This window comes from Oenanthe melanoleuca, chromosome 4, assembly GCF_029582105.1.
Source record: "Oenanthe melanoleuca isolate GR-GAL-2019-014 chromosome 4, OMel1.0, whole genome shotgun sequence".
NCBI lineage: Eukaryota > Metazoa > Chordata > Aves > Passeriformes > Muscicapidae > Oenanthe > Oenanthe melanoleuca.
In genome coordinates this window covers 45,278,577-45,297,229 of record NC_079337.1, presented here as the reverse complement: position 1 = coordinate 45,297,229, position 18,653 = coordinate 45,278,577, and the positions used below count along the sequence as shown (strand labels likewise).

The 18,653-nt window shown below is 39.0% G+C and overlaps 2 protein-coding genes across 2 annotated transcripts in view; one reads left to right on the top strand and one right to left on the bottom strand.

Moving 5' to 3' along the window:
- Positions 1-9,620, top strand: part of ATP10D (ATPase phospholipid transporting 10D (putative)) — a 37,393-nt gene extending 27,773 nt beyond the window's left edge. The window contains exons 17-23 of the mRNA XM_056490513.1: positions 185-261; positions 794-919; positions 1,310-1,510; positions 4,062-4,142; positions 4,386-4,490; positions 5,757-5,944; positions 7,899-9,620. Of these exons, the coding sequence (XP_056346488.1) occupies positions 185-261; positions 794-919; positions 1,310-1,510; positions 4,062-4,142; positions 4,386-4,490; positions 5,757-5,944; positions 7,899-8,256 (1,136 nt within the window). The 3' untranslated portion in view covers positions 8,257-9,620. The remainder of the gene's footprint in view (positions 1-184; positions 262-793; positions 920-1,309; positions 1,511-4,061; positions 4,143-4,385; positions 4,491-5,756; positions 5,945-7,898) is intronic.
- Positions 9,621-12,626: 3,006 nt separating this feature from the next.
- CORIN (corin, serine peptidase) overlaps positions 12,627-18,653 on the bottom strand; it is a 112,183-nt gene continuing 106,156 nt past the window's right edge. Inside the window, exons 20-22 of the mRNA XM_056489663.1 lie at positions 17,880-18,151; positions 16,247-16,380; positions 12,627-15,766 (exon numbers count right to left, since the gene is read on the bottom strand). Of these exons, the coding sequence (XP_056345638.1) occupies positions 15,584-15,766; positions 16,247-16,380; positions 17,880-18,151 (589 nt within the window). The 3' untranslated portion in view covers positions 12,627-15,583. The remainder of the gene's footprint in view (positions 15,767-16,246; positions 16,381-17,879; positions 18,152-18,653) is intronic.

The window sequence follows — 18,653 nt, the reverse complement described above, 5'->3', positions numbered from 1 at the left end:
ACATAGCTCAGTTCGGTTGGGCTTTCCACTTACTAATACTGTTTTCCTTAGTATTTTTCAGTGTTGGCCGTAAAAATGTATTTCTCTGAACTCTCTGGTGTTTGGTATTTGTCTTTGCCTGCCACCTCCATAGCAATGTGATAGCCATCAAAGCTAGTTTTGATTTTTCCACTCTTCTCTGTAGGTGATGGTGCCAATGATGTCAGTATGATCCAGGTGGCTGACACTGGTGTGGGAATATCTGGCCAGGAAGGCATGCAGGTAGTGTATCCAAAGACAGCTGCAAATGATGTCAGGTTCCATTTTAAATCAATTCAGAGTGTACTCTGGAGACCAAATAGCTCCACAATCTGTTCCCTTATATGGGCAAGACTTTACAGCCTGAGCCTCACACCCAGTTCTCAGCATTCCACCAGGAGCAATCAGAAGCTGAATGCTGCAGGTCAAGCTCCAAGCAACAATTTGCTGCCTGTCAGTGAGCTCCATATTACTCACGTTGTGCAGGGAAATGAGCAGCCCGAGTGTCAGTGTCAGTGATTTCTGTGCAGTGATTTATTGTGTGTTAATAATTATGACAGCCATATTCCTGCCTATGCTATGTTGGACTGATCTCTGTGTGTTAGTTGTAAAGTCTTGTATGGAAGGGGATATCTGAGTGAGGACAAACTGGCAAAGCACCATGTATAAAAATTTATAAAATAAGATTTCCTACGTGAGTAAGTTGCTTGGTTGGCAGTATTTGAAGCTTTAACAGTTTGGTTATAGCATATCCTTTTCTTTATGTGTATTGCAGGCTGTGATGGCAAGTGACTTTGCAATCTCTCAGTTTAGACACCTCAGGAAGCTGCTGCTTGTCCATGGTCACTGGTGTTATACCAGACTTACCAACATGGTGCTTTACTTCTTCTACAAGAATGTGGTATGTAGCTGTCCCATTCCAGGGAAATCAGAATTTATATATTTTTTGAGCACTGAAAGGTTTAGTAAGGCTTTCTTTTCTTTTTTCTCTTTCTATTGTGAATGGTTTCAAAAAGCATGTGTCAGACAATTGTTTCCCATTTGCCTGCAGAGAGCAGAGGCTCTTATTTCTTGAACTAGATTTCCCAATCAAAGCCATTGTTTGATTTGATTAAACAGTGGGTGAAGGCATTACTAATATGATGGCAGCATGACTTTCAGCAAGTCATGTCTGATTTTGAAATGTTTTCACAGATTACTTTAACCAGACCTCAGACCTACTGGTTTTTCTCTTGTTTTTAAAGCATTTTTAAATGGCAAAAATTTCATCATGTCATCTTTGGCTTTTCAGACCTATGTGAACCTCCTGTTTTGGTACCAATTTTTCTGCGGGTTTTCAGGCACATCAATGACTGACTACTGGGTCTTGATTCTCTTCAATCTCCTTTTTACATCGGTGCCACCCATCATTTATGGTGTCTTGGACAAAGATGTATCTGCAGAGATACTCATGGAACTCCCACAGCTTTACACAACGAGCCAGAAATCTGTGGTAGGTTGCAGAGTGCTTAGCCTGAAGCAAATTCAAATGGTCAGCATTTGAACCATTTCTGTCTTTCTTTTATGTTTCATCTCAAACATTGTTTTAAATTGTTTTCTCTATTAGGAAGTGTCTAGGCCTATGCAATATGTGCACAAACAAAAACCTGATTTCCAAAAGATTTTTTAAGCTCTTTTTAGTCATGGACCAAATCTTATCAGACATCTGGATGATAAAAGAATTTAAGGACTTCAGGTAAAGTTATATATTAGACAAATGTTGTTACCAACACGTTTATTTCATTCATTGTGTCAGCTGTCAACATATTTCCTCAAACTGCAATTTGTTTGAGCAAGATAAGGGCAGTCTGTATACTCTATATCTTTGCTTTGTCATATAAGGGTTTTCAAATAATCCTCAAATATAATCATTCTGTAGTCAGGATACTTTTCACCTTACAGGTGTGTTCTGAAATTTGCCTTCCCACCTGAAAACACTATACATCATACTATCAGTAAATTCAATCCAAACACTTAGCACAGAAAACCAAAGGGAGGGGGGAAGTAGGTTCTAAATCAAAATTACATAAATCAGTGAGAGTTTTCCTGATTTCTGCTTTACTTGGCATGAATTTTAGCATAATTTTAAATTTATATTTCTAAAAATTTAATAATTAATATAATATCTTTATTATAACAATTGAAGACAGTGACATACTGAGCCTGAGACAAAATAGGTGCTAATAGTCCAGAGAGAGGAAACATTGACTATATGAGTCAACTAAAGCTCAACATTTTCTTTATAATCAGATCCTACAATATCATCAGAAGACATTTTTTTACCAAGAGGATGGTGGTACATTGGAGCACACTCCTTAGAGGTGTGGTCAATGTCCCAAGTCTGTCAGTGTTAAGGAGGCATTTAGACAATGCCCTTAATAACATGCTTGAACTTTTGGTCAGACCTAAGGGGTTGGGCAGTTGAACTAGATAATCCCTTCCAACTGAAATATTTTATTCTGTTCTAACAAATACTACAGAAAAAAAAGAGATACAACATGTTGTTTTCTAGTGTTGTCTCAGTTGTTATAACCTGGAAAAAGTTTAGGTCCAGTCTAGAAGGGAAAGAAGGTTATACAGTGAATGGACAATTTGTTTTGCTTGTTTGTGGACTTCTACATTTCTTTTTATAAACCCTTAAATACTTTATGTTGCTTGGTTTACAGTATTTTTGAAAAACAAAGTACTCTTTTGGTACTAATCCAAACCTCTGTAGATTGGCCTGAGCAGGTCTGTGCCTTGTCAGTCTGAGAATTTTGGTTAAGTAAATGTTGCAAGGCCTCATGATTTGTTTTGATCCTCAGGATATGTACAATACAGTGATCTGAGCTGAGATGAAGCAACATGATCAGAATTACTGCATTACATAATGTATTTTTTCTTTCCATTTTTATTCCCTTATCTTCTGTTAGTGTTTTTGTCTTTTGTCCATTCCATCATTCCTTGCTCTGTGGTTGGAGTTGTTACCATTTCCTTTCTTGCATGGAAGCACATGGAAATATTTGCTTGGAATTAAATACAGTATAGAAGAAAGAGAAGTGCTTTAAAAGATTCAATGAGATGCAATATCACAATATTACACCATGACATCACAAGTGTACACCTTTTTGTAAACTATAAAAAATAATGGAACAGTAAATGGGATTCATCTTCAGTAGTTTAAAGCACTTTCTTGAAAGGCAAATAAGTTTCCCACATCACCTCCAGACAGCAGTTCAGTTCTTGAAAATGCTGAATGGCTCTTTGGAAAAACCCATCTCTCCACTACTGGGTTTCTCACCTCAGTGTCTCACTTTAGTGCCTGTAGGAATGATATAGCTGAGCCAGAGCATAGGCAACTATTATTTCCTTGGTGGTTGATCTGTCATAGCAGCTTGCTGCTACTGAGGTAGGAGGTCTTACTCCCTTCTCCCTTCTGTTCTTCCTGTTCCCTCTTCATCCATATATTTAAACTGTTTTCCTTCTGCAAGCTCAGTTGTCTCTTCAGGTCCTTTTGGGAGCTGATTTAACTCACCAGAAGAGCAGTGTGTTATTCCAGCAGAAAAGTGAGTTGATTTCTCACATCTCATGAGTTAAATTGGCTCACAGAGGAGTCCCATCCACACAGAGGAGTCAAACAGCACACATAACAAAAGGGGATGGAGAAAGAAGAAGGTGGGACGTGGTATTCAGTGATGGTGAGCTGCAGGGTACTTCCCTGTCCATCAGCCCCCTCCCCGCCTTAGGACTCAGTTAGCTGAGGCTCTGGTGCACCCATTCTGATAGGAAGAGCTGCAAGATCACAGTTCTCAGAGATGGCTACTGATTTAAATACTAACAGTTAGCTATATGTATGGAGGGAAATCTTTTTTCTAGTAACTATAACACAAAAGATGCCTTTTTCACTTGGAAACTAATTGCAACTACTTCTGCAGATAATCTTTCCCCAGATCCAAATTAATGTTAGTTAAGAATGCTGCAATTTTTTCAATTTGTTTCAATGCCATTATGTTTTTCTCTTACAGGCTTACTTGCCTTCAGCTTTCTGGATAACCTTGCTGGATGCTTTTTACCAAAGTCTCGTTTGCTTTTTTGTGCCTTACTTTGTAAGTGCTGGCTACAAAATGCATTTATACATTTTGACTTACTTAAAACCTAAGCAAATTAGAGAATATAGCAAAGTATTTGATTTTTTCTTCCTTGCATATGAATGTATACTAAGATCACAATTGGAACAGAACTGAACTGTGTGTGTGCAAAATATGTATGGTGTTGAAATTATTCATGCCAGTTTGTATTAGGACTATACATAAAGCATATTTGATGCTGACCACTGTCTTCCTTTACAGACTTACTGTGGTTCAGACATAGACATTTTTTCTTTTGGAAACCCCATAAACACATCAGCACTCTTCATAATGCTGTTTCACCTTCTCATTGAGTGCAAGTCTGTGGTAAGTACTTTGTTTCCTTACAGAGCATATGCATACAGCTTTCAGTAAAATTAAAGGGAGCAAAGGTCTTCATATACAAAACAGAATAAGTATAAAAGGGTCAATAATATATTAATGTGACCATTAACTCTCCTAACTCATCTGTCATTGGAACGAATGGAAATATGACTAAAATTAACTAAACTTGGCCTCTGAATTATTTGTAAATAGTGAAATGATCCTGCTTCTTTTTAAGGTAGGGTGAATTGAGGGATATTGGTTCCGTTTTGCAAATGCTAAAATCCACCAGTGATCTGCTGAAACCTCCTTAGTTCTCAGAGTTTGCATCTCAAAGACAAAGTGTAAATTGCTGACTTTGAATGCTTGAAATTGATGATCCCTCTGTGGCCAGGATAAACAACTCAGAGGTGTATTTTGATGCCAGAACTGGAAAACCAATATGTTAAGAAACATTTTTTCAGTTTTTAAAGCATCTGCCTTAGCTTGGATAAATTTAGAGCTCTTGCAAGGGTAATACTTGGGGTTTTGGCTTAATTTTAAAGACAATGCAATAATGGATCCAGTAGAAGGAAACTTATTAATGGGTTTTGTTTTTTTCTTTGACTTTTTAAAGGTTTTTTCTAGGGTTGTTTTGTAATGGATGAAATGTCAAATTGTGGTTCAGTCTTTTCACTGTTCTTTTGGGAGTATAACAGCCATAATTGCAATGTCTTTACTGAGAACATACGTATAGCATGTGTATTCACACTCTGATGGGAGAACTTAAATGTGTTTTGTTTGGCTTTTTTTTAATGTTGGCAAGCTGTCAGACCAATGACAATGTTGTTTTCCTAGTAGCTTTATAGCCATTTAGGTGTAAAATTACAGAAAACTCCAGTGTAGAAAGGTAACCAACGTTTCAAGCAAGATATATATGGGTGGTGTCATGTGAAGATCTCACCTCCAGTTTTTGAGGAAGCTTTCTGTGCTGCCAGTGGATGAGGCGGCAACCTGAGGCAGGTGTCTTTCACAAGAGAATGAAAAGCTATGAATTTATGAGAATTTTAAAAATTAAATGTCTGGAACACCTATATACTGTAGAAAGAAGGCTCCATTCTTTCTGGACTGTATTGTATGAAATTAGGAGTATTATCTGAACAGATGTATCCTCTGTTACATTCAACAGCTGCCCTTGAAGGAAAAGTGTGCATGTTCATGCAAATACAGATGTAATAGTCTTTCTGTTTTACAGCTTAACTCTTACTTCTTTCCTTTTCTGAATTGCAGACGTGGATACATGCAGTAGTTATAGTTGGCAGCATCCTGTTTTACTTTGTGTTCTCTCTGGCTGTTGGAGCAACCTCCAAAACCCACAACCCACGATCAGATTTTTACTGGATCATGGGAAAGCACATGACAGACCCAGTATTTTACTTAGTTTGCCTCCTGACTACCTGCATTGCTCTGCTACCCAGGTGAGTTTCAGTTTTATAATTGCAGATTGCTGATGTTACCAAAATTAGTTTTCTGTGAGCCAGTGATGTTATGGTAGAGGTCTTTCCCCCCTAGCATCCCCCAATAAAAATGAAAATGCCATGATTCTACTAGACCAAGCTATGTGAGTACAACTTTTTAGTACTGTTTAGTTCTCCAAGTAAATTTCAGTAATAAAAAATTTTATTTTGTGATTTATATAATATTAAATATTGTATTTGGAGGGTAAAGAAACAGGAATTTTTGTAATCACAGAGTTCATAATTTATATACAAATCAGTTAAATTAGTGACCAAAGTTGGGCATGTACTATATAGACAAAGAAATACTGTGCTTAGTCTGTGAAATTATTTTCTGTTTGAAATTTATGGCATGAATATGTAGAAGAGTATTTAGAATGAAGAATGCATGTACAGGCTTCTTTGTGGGGTGGAAACATGCTGACTAGATTCACAAGGGGCCCTGATATTTTTTTGTCTCACTGAAGTTCAATAATTAATTCACCATTGAACGGCAGTAGTATTGGATGGAGGTGGAAGACTCCAGTATGCTGAACAGGGAGCCTGAGCAAGCCAACAGAGCAAAACAAACCATGTGAAAAACAGTGAAAGAGACTTCATCAAACCCTCTGTTTAGCTTTCCTTAGTAGCCACAGCTATCTTCATTTCACTGGCTGAATATGAACTCAAGTCTGTAGCCTATTAGCGAAGTGCCTCCAGTGCTGATTATTCATTCTTCTGTGTCATGTCTCTTTCTTTCCCTCTTACATAATTTCAGAAAGAATGAGACTTGAAATTGAATTGCACAGATACTGAGAAGAGTTGAGGAGAATAGTTGATGCTTCCTGCTCAGCTGATGTAATTTTATATCATTAGACACAATCTGAGCATACTTTCTGGATCAAGTGCTGTAGTACAGGCTGCCTAAATTACCAGCAGTCTGTCAGCAGGAAAGCTGGCAGAGCCATGCCTGTAGATGCCTCCAGTGGCCACCAGTATTCAGTGCTGTTTGAACATGTCTGATTTGTGTCTTAAGCATATCATCAAGAGTTCTACTGCACTCGCTGGGGATCATGACTGATCAGATCTGACTGATGGCTTTGGTTCACACTTCAGCAGAATGACAAACCATGAGGTGCAAGAAACACCTCTTCCCTTTCTGTCCCTGCTCTCAGCTTGGTTCAGGTGGTGACAGTAGAACCTTTTCTTTCACAGCTAGTTAATCTCCCCTACTTGATAAATTAATAGATAAAGGCTTTTGGAAGGGCTGTAGAGAGCCAAGGTAGGATAAAGGTTTCAGCTGGGTGACTACTTCTGATGTGTGGCTGTTCAATTTTGAAGATGAAGTAGTAGTTTTCATGGTGAATTAAAGGCAAACTATTTAGAAATTCCTTAAGTCATATGCACTCCCCCTGTGTCAATACCTCAGAAGATTTATAGCTGTTGTGGCTAATTTCAGCTTTTCTACTTCAGTGATTTGAAGCAGAAGTGCCTATTATGGGACTACTGCTGTCACACGTATGGTTTTTTTCATGTTTGTTTCTGATGCAATCCTTTGTATGGTCCTGAAAAGCTCCCACTCAGGGGCATTGTGAAGCCAGAGGGTCCTCTGCAGCTTCCAGCATGAGGGAGTGAGGATGGGGCTTTCACTGGAGGTTTAAAGAAGTTCTCTGAGAGAGGGACAGACGTTGGATGCCCTGTTGACTGAAAATTCACTGCAAAAATCTGTTATTAAATCCAACCTAAGTTGCCACTTAAGTCAGTTCTAATATCACAAAATTATAGCCTGGGTTGGAAAAGACCTTAAAGATCATCTAGTTCCAGTCCAGGAAGTAGGCATCAGGGTTACTTGAATGGTGTTTGGTTTCCTTTAGTCATTGGAAACACTTTGGGTTTTCTTTTAAACAGCTTATTTGGAACTGTGTTTATTTTGTAGATATTTGATAAGAGTTCTCCAAGGAACATTGTTTCCATCTCCGGTGTTGAGAGCCAAGTACCTTGTCAGACTGTCCCCCGAGGAGCAGAGGAAAGCAATTAAGAGATGGAAAGATGAGTGCAATGTGAATGATAGAGTGGAGCTCCAACCTACTTCTGTGCCTTCCAGCTCAGCTGCAGGTGCTGTATTGGAGGAAGAAACCACTGACAGTGTTTTGCCAGCATCTAAAACACCTTTTCAGACCTGTTCAAGAGATGGCTTAGTAAAGAACACCTCCTTCTTACCAGACATTCAGGATGAGTCTGGGAGTACAAGTGGCTTGAACTCTGTAAAGACTGAATTTATCAAAGGAAACTAATACGTTTACATTTGGTGGTAATAGTTCATGTGCCAAAGTCTGTGTGTGTGCTTCTGAAAAGGGCAGCAGTGCTGTATCTCTAGCACACAAAGCAGTTTCGAGTCTGTTTTGTGTGAAGAAGATGCTTTACTCATTATACGAAGTTGGGATGCTAGCTGGTTAAACACAGGAGTAATAACTGCTGATTTATGCCATGCTGTGGTTTTATTTTCTTCAGCCAGGATAGATGATAGATATTCTTAAATAGATAATAGAAGATAGATTTTCTTAAAAGCTTTTTTTTGTTTATAAGACTTTTTCATAATTTATTAAGATGTTCAAGGTCTAAATGTCTGGATTATTTTTTATATTTCTTCACACAGTAGACTTTGCATACTGCTTATTTCATGTATGCAACATTGCATTACACCTTGTGGTGTTATGGGTAGGACATTGCATGAATGTGGATTTGCAGAATCCAGTTCAGATAAGTCAGCCTGCTCCCTTGCACTGCTGCCCTAGAACCATAGCATGCCCTGGGATTCACCACTTGCTGAAGTATGAACTAAGCAACATGGCTGGGATTTGGTGTTACCAGTTGGCTTGTTTCAAGACTTTTAATTACATACTCTAGTGTGTGTAGACAGTAATTTATATAACCACTGTGGTCCAGTTTGTTCACCAGGCTATTGCAGGGGCCTTCTCATTGATGGACAAACACCATTTTAAACATAAGAGAGAAACCCAAGACTCATGTAACATGTTTCCCTCACCTTCCTCTTCACATAAAGAGCAAGTCCTCATTGCAGCCTTTTGTTTTCCATGACAGTTCATCCTCCTGCTGTATCACTCCATTTTGAATCTATGTGTGATTGATTTCATGTTACTGCCACCAAATGGAATTCTTTTCCACCTCACCCAATTCAGATGTTGGCTGGCTGTCTTCTCTCTAAACTACCTCATGCCTGTACTGCAAAATTGTCTGCCAGCAGCAGTGAGGAGCTCCAGTCTGTCTTCAGGTCTTCCCTTACAAATAGCAGCTTCTAGCTGATAACATCACTCTTCTTCACTCTCAGGTGTTTCTGCATTCCTCCAGGCTTTTATAGTAATCAGCTTAAGTGTCTCTAAAGGCTGCTCAAAAGAAGGCATAGTGCACTGCATCTGTCTCCCAGGATAGATGAGTCCTGTTCTCTGCCAGTTTCCCACTGCTTACACACTGCACAAAAAGTGGCTGAGGTGCATGTGGCAACTTCTAGATTCCAGACTCTCTAAAATACTGCCTCCTTTTTACTTACCAAAAAGTTACATGGACAATTGAAAGAGGAGCTTAGGCAATCTGTTTGTATTCACTAGCACCTGTTGAAATAAACAGTTTCCTCAAACTGTAGCTGCTAATGAATTATTAGTGCTGAGCCCATTTTTTGGTTCTGTTACTTTCTAAAAGTTTCTGCTTTCAAATTGCCAAGATTTGTGTGTTTATTTTTAGGCACCATGTTTCTGCTTTTTAATTGAACCATGAGCTTTCCACATCAATGATCAACATTACATATCCCACATCTTTTAAGATCTCTGAAAGAATTTAAACAAATGCTGTGAGGTCTGGACAGCTGCTGCTACACAGGGCAGATATTGAGGGCATGCTGAGTTCATTCTAATGCCGATCACCACATGTTACCAAATGTTTAAAACAGTTCTGTGTTCAAAAGGTAGATTGTAATTAGGGCTGACTCTATCCCTAGTGTTAGTGAGGAGAAAAAGAGAAAATATACTTTTTGTTTAGCCTGTAGAAGAAAAGTAGTGGAAGGAGAAAGTGATGACAGCCACTTTTGAATTTTTTTTATTTTTTTAAAAATTCGGTCCAACATATGACAAAATGTTTTTGGTATGTTCTAACATAAAGTTAGTGGAGACCTTTGAAGTGATGGCAGACATTCAAATTCCAAGAGATCATGTTGGTTTGAGTTACTTTTTCAGATGTTTGTGTGTAACATCCTTCTTGCTGTGACGGGGCACCTTGCCATGGGCATATTCAGGTTTCTCGACAAGAAATGGGAGCTGCAAGGAAACAAGCTGGTACCAGGGCAGGATCATCCAGGAAGAGAGTTACTGGGATGAAGTAAATAATCTACTCTGCTCCACCCTTGTCCTTCCTAGTAGATGTTACCCTGCTGTAAAGAGCTCCAGAGAAACAATGCTTTCCTGCCCTCAAAGTCAAATATTGTTTTTGTTTTCATTATCTGACCTGAATATTTCTTCTGCAATTTAAATCCACGGCCGCTCTGCACTTGTGGCCACTGAGAGAAGATTGGTCCATATTTTACAAGTCTCTAACTCTTCAACTGAGGTATATTGGACTTTCATGGGGGAGCCCTGGCACTTCCAGTGACCTGAGAGAGTACAGGCCTCAGCTCTGCCCCCTCCTATCACTGTGAAAAGGTTTGGGAACAACACCACCCTGTGACCTGCCCTCTTGTTGCCTCTGCTGCAGAAGCTGAACCTACCAGTACATTTGACAGGTAGATGATCATTTAGTGTCAAGAGTTTGCAATTTTTTCATACAAAAAAATTACATTACTAAGTATTCAGAGTAAGATCCTCCAAAACCTTCTGACTAAGCCATGGCATCAAAATAACTACATGAAGAAACGTGAGTGAGAGTCACCTGTTAGACCTGAGACCAGCTGAATGGTACCTCTGGGACATTTGAATTGCTATTACATGACTCTTTACAAGCCTTGTCACTCCATTACTCACAACTTAGTGCAGTGAGGCTTTCAGGACACTGTTCCTCTCTGCTGAGATTATAAGGGCTTTTGTAGCACTTGAAGTGGTAGAAAGCAACATTTGTGTGTTGCATATTGGTACTCCATATTGCTTAAAACTGTGCTCTACAGGCTGTGTTTTATTAGACGATTTCAACAAGCAATCTGGGTCATAATCTAAGTTACCTAAAACTTGCTTTGGGGGTTGATTCTTTTTTTTTTGCTTGATTAGTTTTTTTGGTATGGTGGTTTTGGGGTTGGGTTTTTTGGGGTGGGTTTTTTTTTTGTGTTGGACAAACAGAAGAGATACCTGAGGTCATTCGGTGTGATTACTTGGTGTCTTTTACTGAAGGGGAGATGAGGGTAGTGAGTCTTTAATACAAGCTTCAAAATATTAATTGGCCATAACTGAAGAAGTGCCAAATGAAGGGTGGAAAAAAATTGTGCTCCCTGTGCATCTCAACAGTTCAATGTTCCCTTTATTATTCTTTTTAGGAGTGAAAACAGCACACAATCACCTGCTTGCTTCTGCACTCCTGCACTTAGGCACAGCATGATCTAACTTTTCCATTTTGAAAAATAAGCTTTTTAAGAGAATCTCACAGGTGCCTTCCACATGTCATGAAAGGCAGCACAGCGTTTACACTTGTTTAATTTTAAAACAAACCAAACTAACCAGCTTCAACTGCCCCAAACTTTGTAGCTACATCTAGAACAGCCTCAACTCTGATTTTGATGTGCAGTATTTGATTTACAGAAGAAAATACATGTTTTAAATTTTTTTCTTTCCCAGCAACCACACGTGTACTAAGCATTTGCAGGTGGCAGTCAGCCACAGACTTCGCTGAGTGTTTTGGCAGCACAGTGAGCTTTGGTCTGTACCTGGGGTACAGTTTGAGCTGATGTTTAGCCCAGGCTGTTTTTTCCACAGCCCCACTGGCCACAGCACAAGGCTGAGGACCAGCTAATGTAGAGAACCCACTGCTCCCACCAGCCCTGGCTCTTGGCCAAGGCTAATGGGCAACTTCCGAATGTGACTTTCTTTGCAGCGTTCCCATATCTGAATTTCAGAGTGAGTTTTGTGTTATTTGTTCCTGTTTTATTCTGGTTATGTGACTCTTGCCCTCACAGACCTGGCTTCCTTATTGCAGGAAAGGTAAATTTTAACTGTCCTAATTTTAAGCTTCTGTCTGCTTATTATTTTGATTTCAGCATGTGTACCTGTTGTTGAAATTCTGTGTATAAGTTAAAACGAGATTTGTTATTTAAAACTAATTGCATTCCAGAGCAAAATTATAGAACAAGACGTGTTCAGATTACAGATTTGATTGCAGCTTTAGTTTTTCAGATTTCTAAGTCCAGAGTAGTTGCTGGCAGCAGTATTCATGGTAATATTCTGTACTGGAAGCATAGACACAGAAGAAACTAAAAGTTGTACAGTGGTAGTAGTGCTAGAATCTCCACAAGTATTGCAGTGCTAACAGGGCTGCTAAAAAGTCAGCTAAGGATTCAGAATGCCTTTTGAAGGCTATTTTTAGGTTATTATTGCTAAAGTTCTAACTTAATGCCTCCATAATATCATTCAGTCTCTCTAAAAATTAGAACACATTTTCAACAGAGAAGTTATTTGGAAAATGATTGTAAATTTTTATTAGAACAACTAGAAAGAAACCCATTGACTGAGTGGCATTGCTTCCATTTGGAGATACAGTTGTGGTAGAAGCCAAACCAACAAATGTTACCTTGCAATGAGGCTACACCTGTGAGACAAACATCATAATTGTGATCATAGCCATTATGTCAGCACACAGGAAAAGGCTTGATACAGTGGAAAGGGGAGCATGTTTGCCTATTTCTTGTGCACACATTTAAAAAACAGTATAAAAATACTTTTATAAAATTACAAATTTCCTCTTTACATGGAATGTTGTGTCAGACACAGTCACAGGAAAGGATGAGACCCAAGTGCTCCCTCCTAAAGCCATTTGGGATGGGGTTCAGCCTGGAATTTCTTCTGACTGATCCCATATAGGATGGGGCTGGACCTTATGTTTAAGCAGGACTCTCCCTCATTTCCTGGGAGGGACTGCTTGGAATCTGTTGGTAGGCCAAATCCTATAGTAATTAAAATGTGTAGTTGACATGTTATCATTTGGTAATGCTAATATCTACATGAATGATTTTATGTACTCTGGTGCTTTACAAAGTTCAAAGCTGCTAACCATCGTATCTGGTGGAGCCAGGCTGGGTTGTTCATTGTGCAACAGGACCTCTTTGGAAACAGACCTGGCCAGAACCTGTCTGACACCAGCCAGCTGGCTCTAACACCCACTAGGCCACCTCCTGCTCAGGGAACTCTGATAACCAGCTCTGGGACTCAGAGCTTTTCTGCCCTACAGCCACAGAGATAAATCCCTGCCTCAGAGGAAAGCTGAAGTGAAGACTGAGAGCTCCAGCCTGCATATCCTTGAGGCAAGGGCTTTAATAACCTGCCTCAGCTGTAGTGTACTTGCACTAGGTAAACATGGTCACAGCTGCTTTGTCTCATTTATAGCTGGGGGAAGAACAGTATTTAAATGTTATATCCTTAATATATTAAAAGTTTAAAAATCCCCCAACAATCAAACCTAGCAAAGCCTCAGACTGTTTTCTTTCTGAGCATGAACAGTGATACAATAATCACTTAAATAGGTTCAGAATCTGTAACATAAATACTGAGTATTTATTAATACCTGTGTCTACAGTGCAGTCTACTGTGACTAATGTTCTAATGTTAGCAATGTTTAAGGAGAAGATAAGGAGAGAAGAGATAAACCTTCATGAAAGCAAGAGATCTATGCAGATGAGTTGCAACATGATGAATAGTACCTGAAATGGCCATGTGTTAGGTGTTTCAATGCATGTTTCCACATGTGGCAGTCATGCTATTGGCAAGGCCATGCCATGCTGTCATGGGGCCATGCCAGAGGTAGCAGAGAGGGTTATTCTGTGCCTTAGGCTGGATTCACAGGGGACTAGGCACAGCATTGAAAATACAAATTTTAAATGCACTGTTTCCCAGTGGAATTTATCCTGTAATCCTCAGATTTCTGACTCGTCCTATTCTGGCCTCCTAAGAGCTGATAGCTGTGCAGGACATTATCTACCGCACTTGACAGGACGCACTTCCCTCTAACACCATAAAAAGGTTATATTCCATTATAATCTTTTAATTCCATTTTAATTCCATTTTTTAAATTCCATTATAATCTTTTCCAACCAGATTCTCTTGGAGTATTAGTGTCTTACTACTGTATAGAGCACATCTGGCTTCCACCCATGTTGTACTTTGCTTCTCATATTTCTAATACTCATTTGAACAGAAGCTGGAATCCCAATCCTTCTATCACTCAATTTCTTTCTGCTTTCTTCTTCTTCCCAAGTATTTTACCTTGCTAGTCAAAATTAAACTTTAAGTACAAGGTACAAGAAGATACCTATAAAAATTAACCAATTCCCCAATATTTGGGACAGTGCCCACACTGCATCTTTTGCATTTTAAATCTGCATTTTCCATCTCTCACAACATGTCCAAACTATCTGACTCTAGGAGGGGAAACCATTGCAGTGGTATTGCCAATGCTCTTATGTTTTTAGAGGGCTGAAGATGGTCAGTGCATGCTTTGTATGCTGAACACATGATACAAAGTGGGGAGGAAAGCCAGTGGGGCACAGGTTGGATAAATGCACTGATCAGTGTAGTGCTGCTGAGACGTGGCTGTTTCCTGGACACTTTAGGACATTGGAAGCTTCAGAAGATTAACTGCTAGAGGCTGTCTTAAGAGTCTGAAGTTTTGGTCTCTAGTGCCTCCACTGATAGTTATGGGTCTGTTGGCCTACTGGTTCCTCCATCACCCCAAAGAGATGCCCAAGCTGGCTCTGGGAACAGAAGCTGTGGAATCGGCACAGTACAGGGTGATGCCCATGCAAATTAACCACCCAGAGGGATAAAATGCATTAGCTCAGGCATGCCAGGAGCTTATGGCTACACAGCTTTGAGACCTGCACGTGTGCTTTGATGTGTCCTGTGCCACATGGATGTACAAACCCATCAATCTCTTCCACACCCTCCAACATGTGGTATGGCCCCGTGGGCAGTGCTTGTGAAGGTGTGTCCTGCGGTGCCATATGAATGCACAAAGTTCCTTCCCCATCACAAGAAGTGAGTGAAAATGCATGTGCTACTAATTGAATAGTATTAAAATAGGCTATTTTAAAAAGTTTTTCTAATCTGTGCTACTACTTAGTTTTAATAGCTGAAAGGCAGAAAGTGGTTGATTCTTTTCTTTTAAGCTTTTTGCAGTGTTTAGAATAGCACCACAACACAGTTAAAAGAAAAGTCAAAAGGATTATTAATTCTACCACAAACTATATTCAGGAGCAGAGGACTGACCAGTAACATACACTGCATATTCCATAGCTCCACACCAAGACTAGATAGAGCTTGAAACTCCTTTTCACAGAGTTACTGGACTGCAAAACCTTCAGTGTTGAAGACCTGATTCCATTTTTCTTTTGTCCATCAGCACAATTCTTACCATCTGGAGTTAGTTTAGCAGAAAGGTGTGGATGTATATTTGTCTTTCAATCCACTCAATAAAATGTGACACGTTGCTGTAAACTCCAGGTCCCAAAACCTTGGAAAAGCAGACAGAGCCCCAAGATGTTAAACCAAACAAAGTCCAGCGCCCTGCAGTATGCTCGCACACAAGCGGTCCTCCACTGTCACCCTGCAACAGGAAAGTTTAAAAGTGTGTTATACACATGGCTAGCACTCATGGTTAAAGCTGTCTCACAGTTCGTACAGTCATTTGCCTTTAGCAAATAACTCAGCTGTAAAAACCAGCTGCTCTGGTGAACTGTGTAGCCACACATAGCATTACCAGTATTCATTGCCCATTACATTTATACAAAAAAATTACCTGCAAAAGGATCATACAAATTAAAAATTTAACTAATACAGGTAAACCCTAAAGTCTTCAAGCAACATTTCACTATCATGAATTTAAGTTGCTTACACCAATACTAACAATAATAGTAATAATAAAAGTTGGGTTAAAGTATGTAAATAGACAGTTGTCATTCCTAGAATAGAATGCTACATACATTCCTAGAATGTATGCTACACCTAATTACCATCACAGTACATTGATTTCTAAAAGCAACTTTGTTTGTTGAAACTTTCTGTTTCTCCTTACAGAGAAGCCTACCATGCAAGAGTCCACGGTGCCAGATTCATAGCCAGCACACAGCATCCTGCTGGTGATGATTTTCATGTCAAAATATGACTGGCATTGTTCTAAGGAAATTATGCGAACCTCTCCTTCTTGAAGCTTGAAAGGCACTGAAAAACAGAACTAAATGTTTATTAAACACAAATTCACAAATACTTACCTATTATGACTCCATGAGGTACAACAAACATTTCCATTGGGATACATTATAAATATTGCTCTCTATATATGTATTAAATGAAAGAGCACTACGTGTTGCATAGTCCTGGAGAAGAACTAAGCACATGGGGACTGGTGTGGTATTTGCTGTTTACTGAGCATTTGCAGTTTAACATGATGCAGTTTGTGACTTTTAAGATGGGGTCAGTAGTGGCTGGAAAATAGTAATGTGAGAGAGGTGGACAACTGTTTTGATTCATGTTCCAGAGCAGGACCTACCTATTTTTTGGTGTCTGTTATGGTAAAACTCGGTAATAAACACAGCTATTTTGGTTATGTTTGGGTAAATTTGACTTACAGAATGTACCACGAAATCAGAATTTGAACCTATTGAAATTATTGTAATATGTTCAAGAGGCAATAGAAGACTTCCTCCTAGTATAAGCAACTGACTGAGTTCAAATTCTAATCAAAGTTGTTCAACCTAGGGTATGCAGTACTAAATGCTATGTAATCAGAGTGGTTTCTGATTCTTCCTAGCATAAAACCTTTAAAATCAACTCTGACCACATAAGAGAACAAAACACAATTTTCCATTTTCCAGTGCTGCAAAAACATTCTGTTGGAGTTTTTTTCCTGACGTCATATAGAGATATTTTTAGATGGGCAGAGATGCTAGTAAGCAGCTTGCTATTGTGTGCAATTTAATTTTTACCACATCTAACCTGGCCATACAACTGAAGTTCTTCTGAAGCAATACAGGAAGGAAGATTTTCCTACCCAGAGTATGGAAAAGCCATCCCTAGTAATTATTATAATAATAGCAAAGGGAGAAACACAATGACTAATGCACTAGAAGTGTTGGGGCCAGGCTAATTTGCATACTATTAATGCAGAATCATTTTGCCTGAACTGTTATTTTCATAACAGCTCTCATCAAGGATTGTGACAACCCCAAAACAAGAAAACACACTAACATTCTGTTCAGAGATAGAAGAACACTTCTGATTATGGAATAAATTGTGTCATAAGTACAAAGTGATTTGTGTTCCTCCAACAAGTGCTTCCAGTGCCTCCAGTTTTCACCGAGCTAAGAGTGTTTCCCTTGCACCGATGATGTGCTACCTTTGCAATATTGTTCTGAATGAAACTTAGATAGCTAAAATCATAACTGTGTGGGGGACTTTCTTGATAGAAGCTTCCAGATCCTCAAAATTTTTAAAAATCCAGCCAGTGTCTAAGTAATCATTAAGGAGCATAAATTGTGGCTCCTGCTTGAAAAAATTGGGCTATAGTCACAGCTTTATCCTTTCAAGAGTAGTTACACTTCCCTAGTACTTACTAAGATCCAGTAAAATATACAAATGGATAAAAGTTTGTAACGTATCACTTATTTGATTAACTCAATAGAAGCTTCACACATTTTACAAAAAGAACAGAAATATCTTACTTTTGTTGCCCATGTGTCCCCAGCCTGTGATGTAGCAGTAGGTGTCTGGCTGAACCAGCTGGTCCTTGCTGGGCAAGCAGACAGGTCTTACATAGCTTGTCTCGTTGATATCCTCATCTAGTTCCACAATGCTGATATCATAGTCTACAACTGCTCTGTTGTAGCGTGGATGGAGAATGATGGTCCTCACTAGTCGGGTCTGCATGAAACTTGATGGATGATCAAGATTGCTAATCCCAAGCACTACTTTCCAGACAGCTGCATTTTCTCTCCTTTGTAAAAAGTAAAAAGAAAAAGAAAAAAAAGAAAAAAAAAAAGAAAAAAAAAAAAAAAAGAAGTGAACCTACAGTCAAGGTCTTTCTTTTAAGCTAAAATACCCAAGATATTTTTTTCTCCCTTTCTGCACATTGCACTTTGCAAAGCATACAAATACTACAAAAAGAAAACAAATATTTATGCATTATTCCTTACAGCAAAGATCTGAGCAAGAGAAGTCAATGCTTTCCATTTCCCTCCTGCTTGTAATTAAACACATTAAAGCTCACTCCATCAGAAGATATGTAACCATGCATTAGTTGCTGTATTAAAGGCTGTCAAAGCCATCCCTTGGATCCTTCCCAGCATTAGTAGCTCACATGCTCAGTGGTGGGCACATACAAAAATCACTAGGATGAGAAAGAATATTGTTCAGTAGTGTGCTGACAGCAGTTAAGTCTCACTGAAATCCCTAAAGAGTCTCAAAGAAGAAATTATATTGTGCAAATTAAATATTTT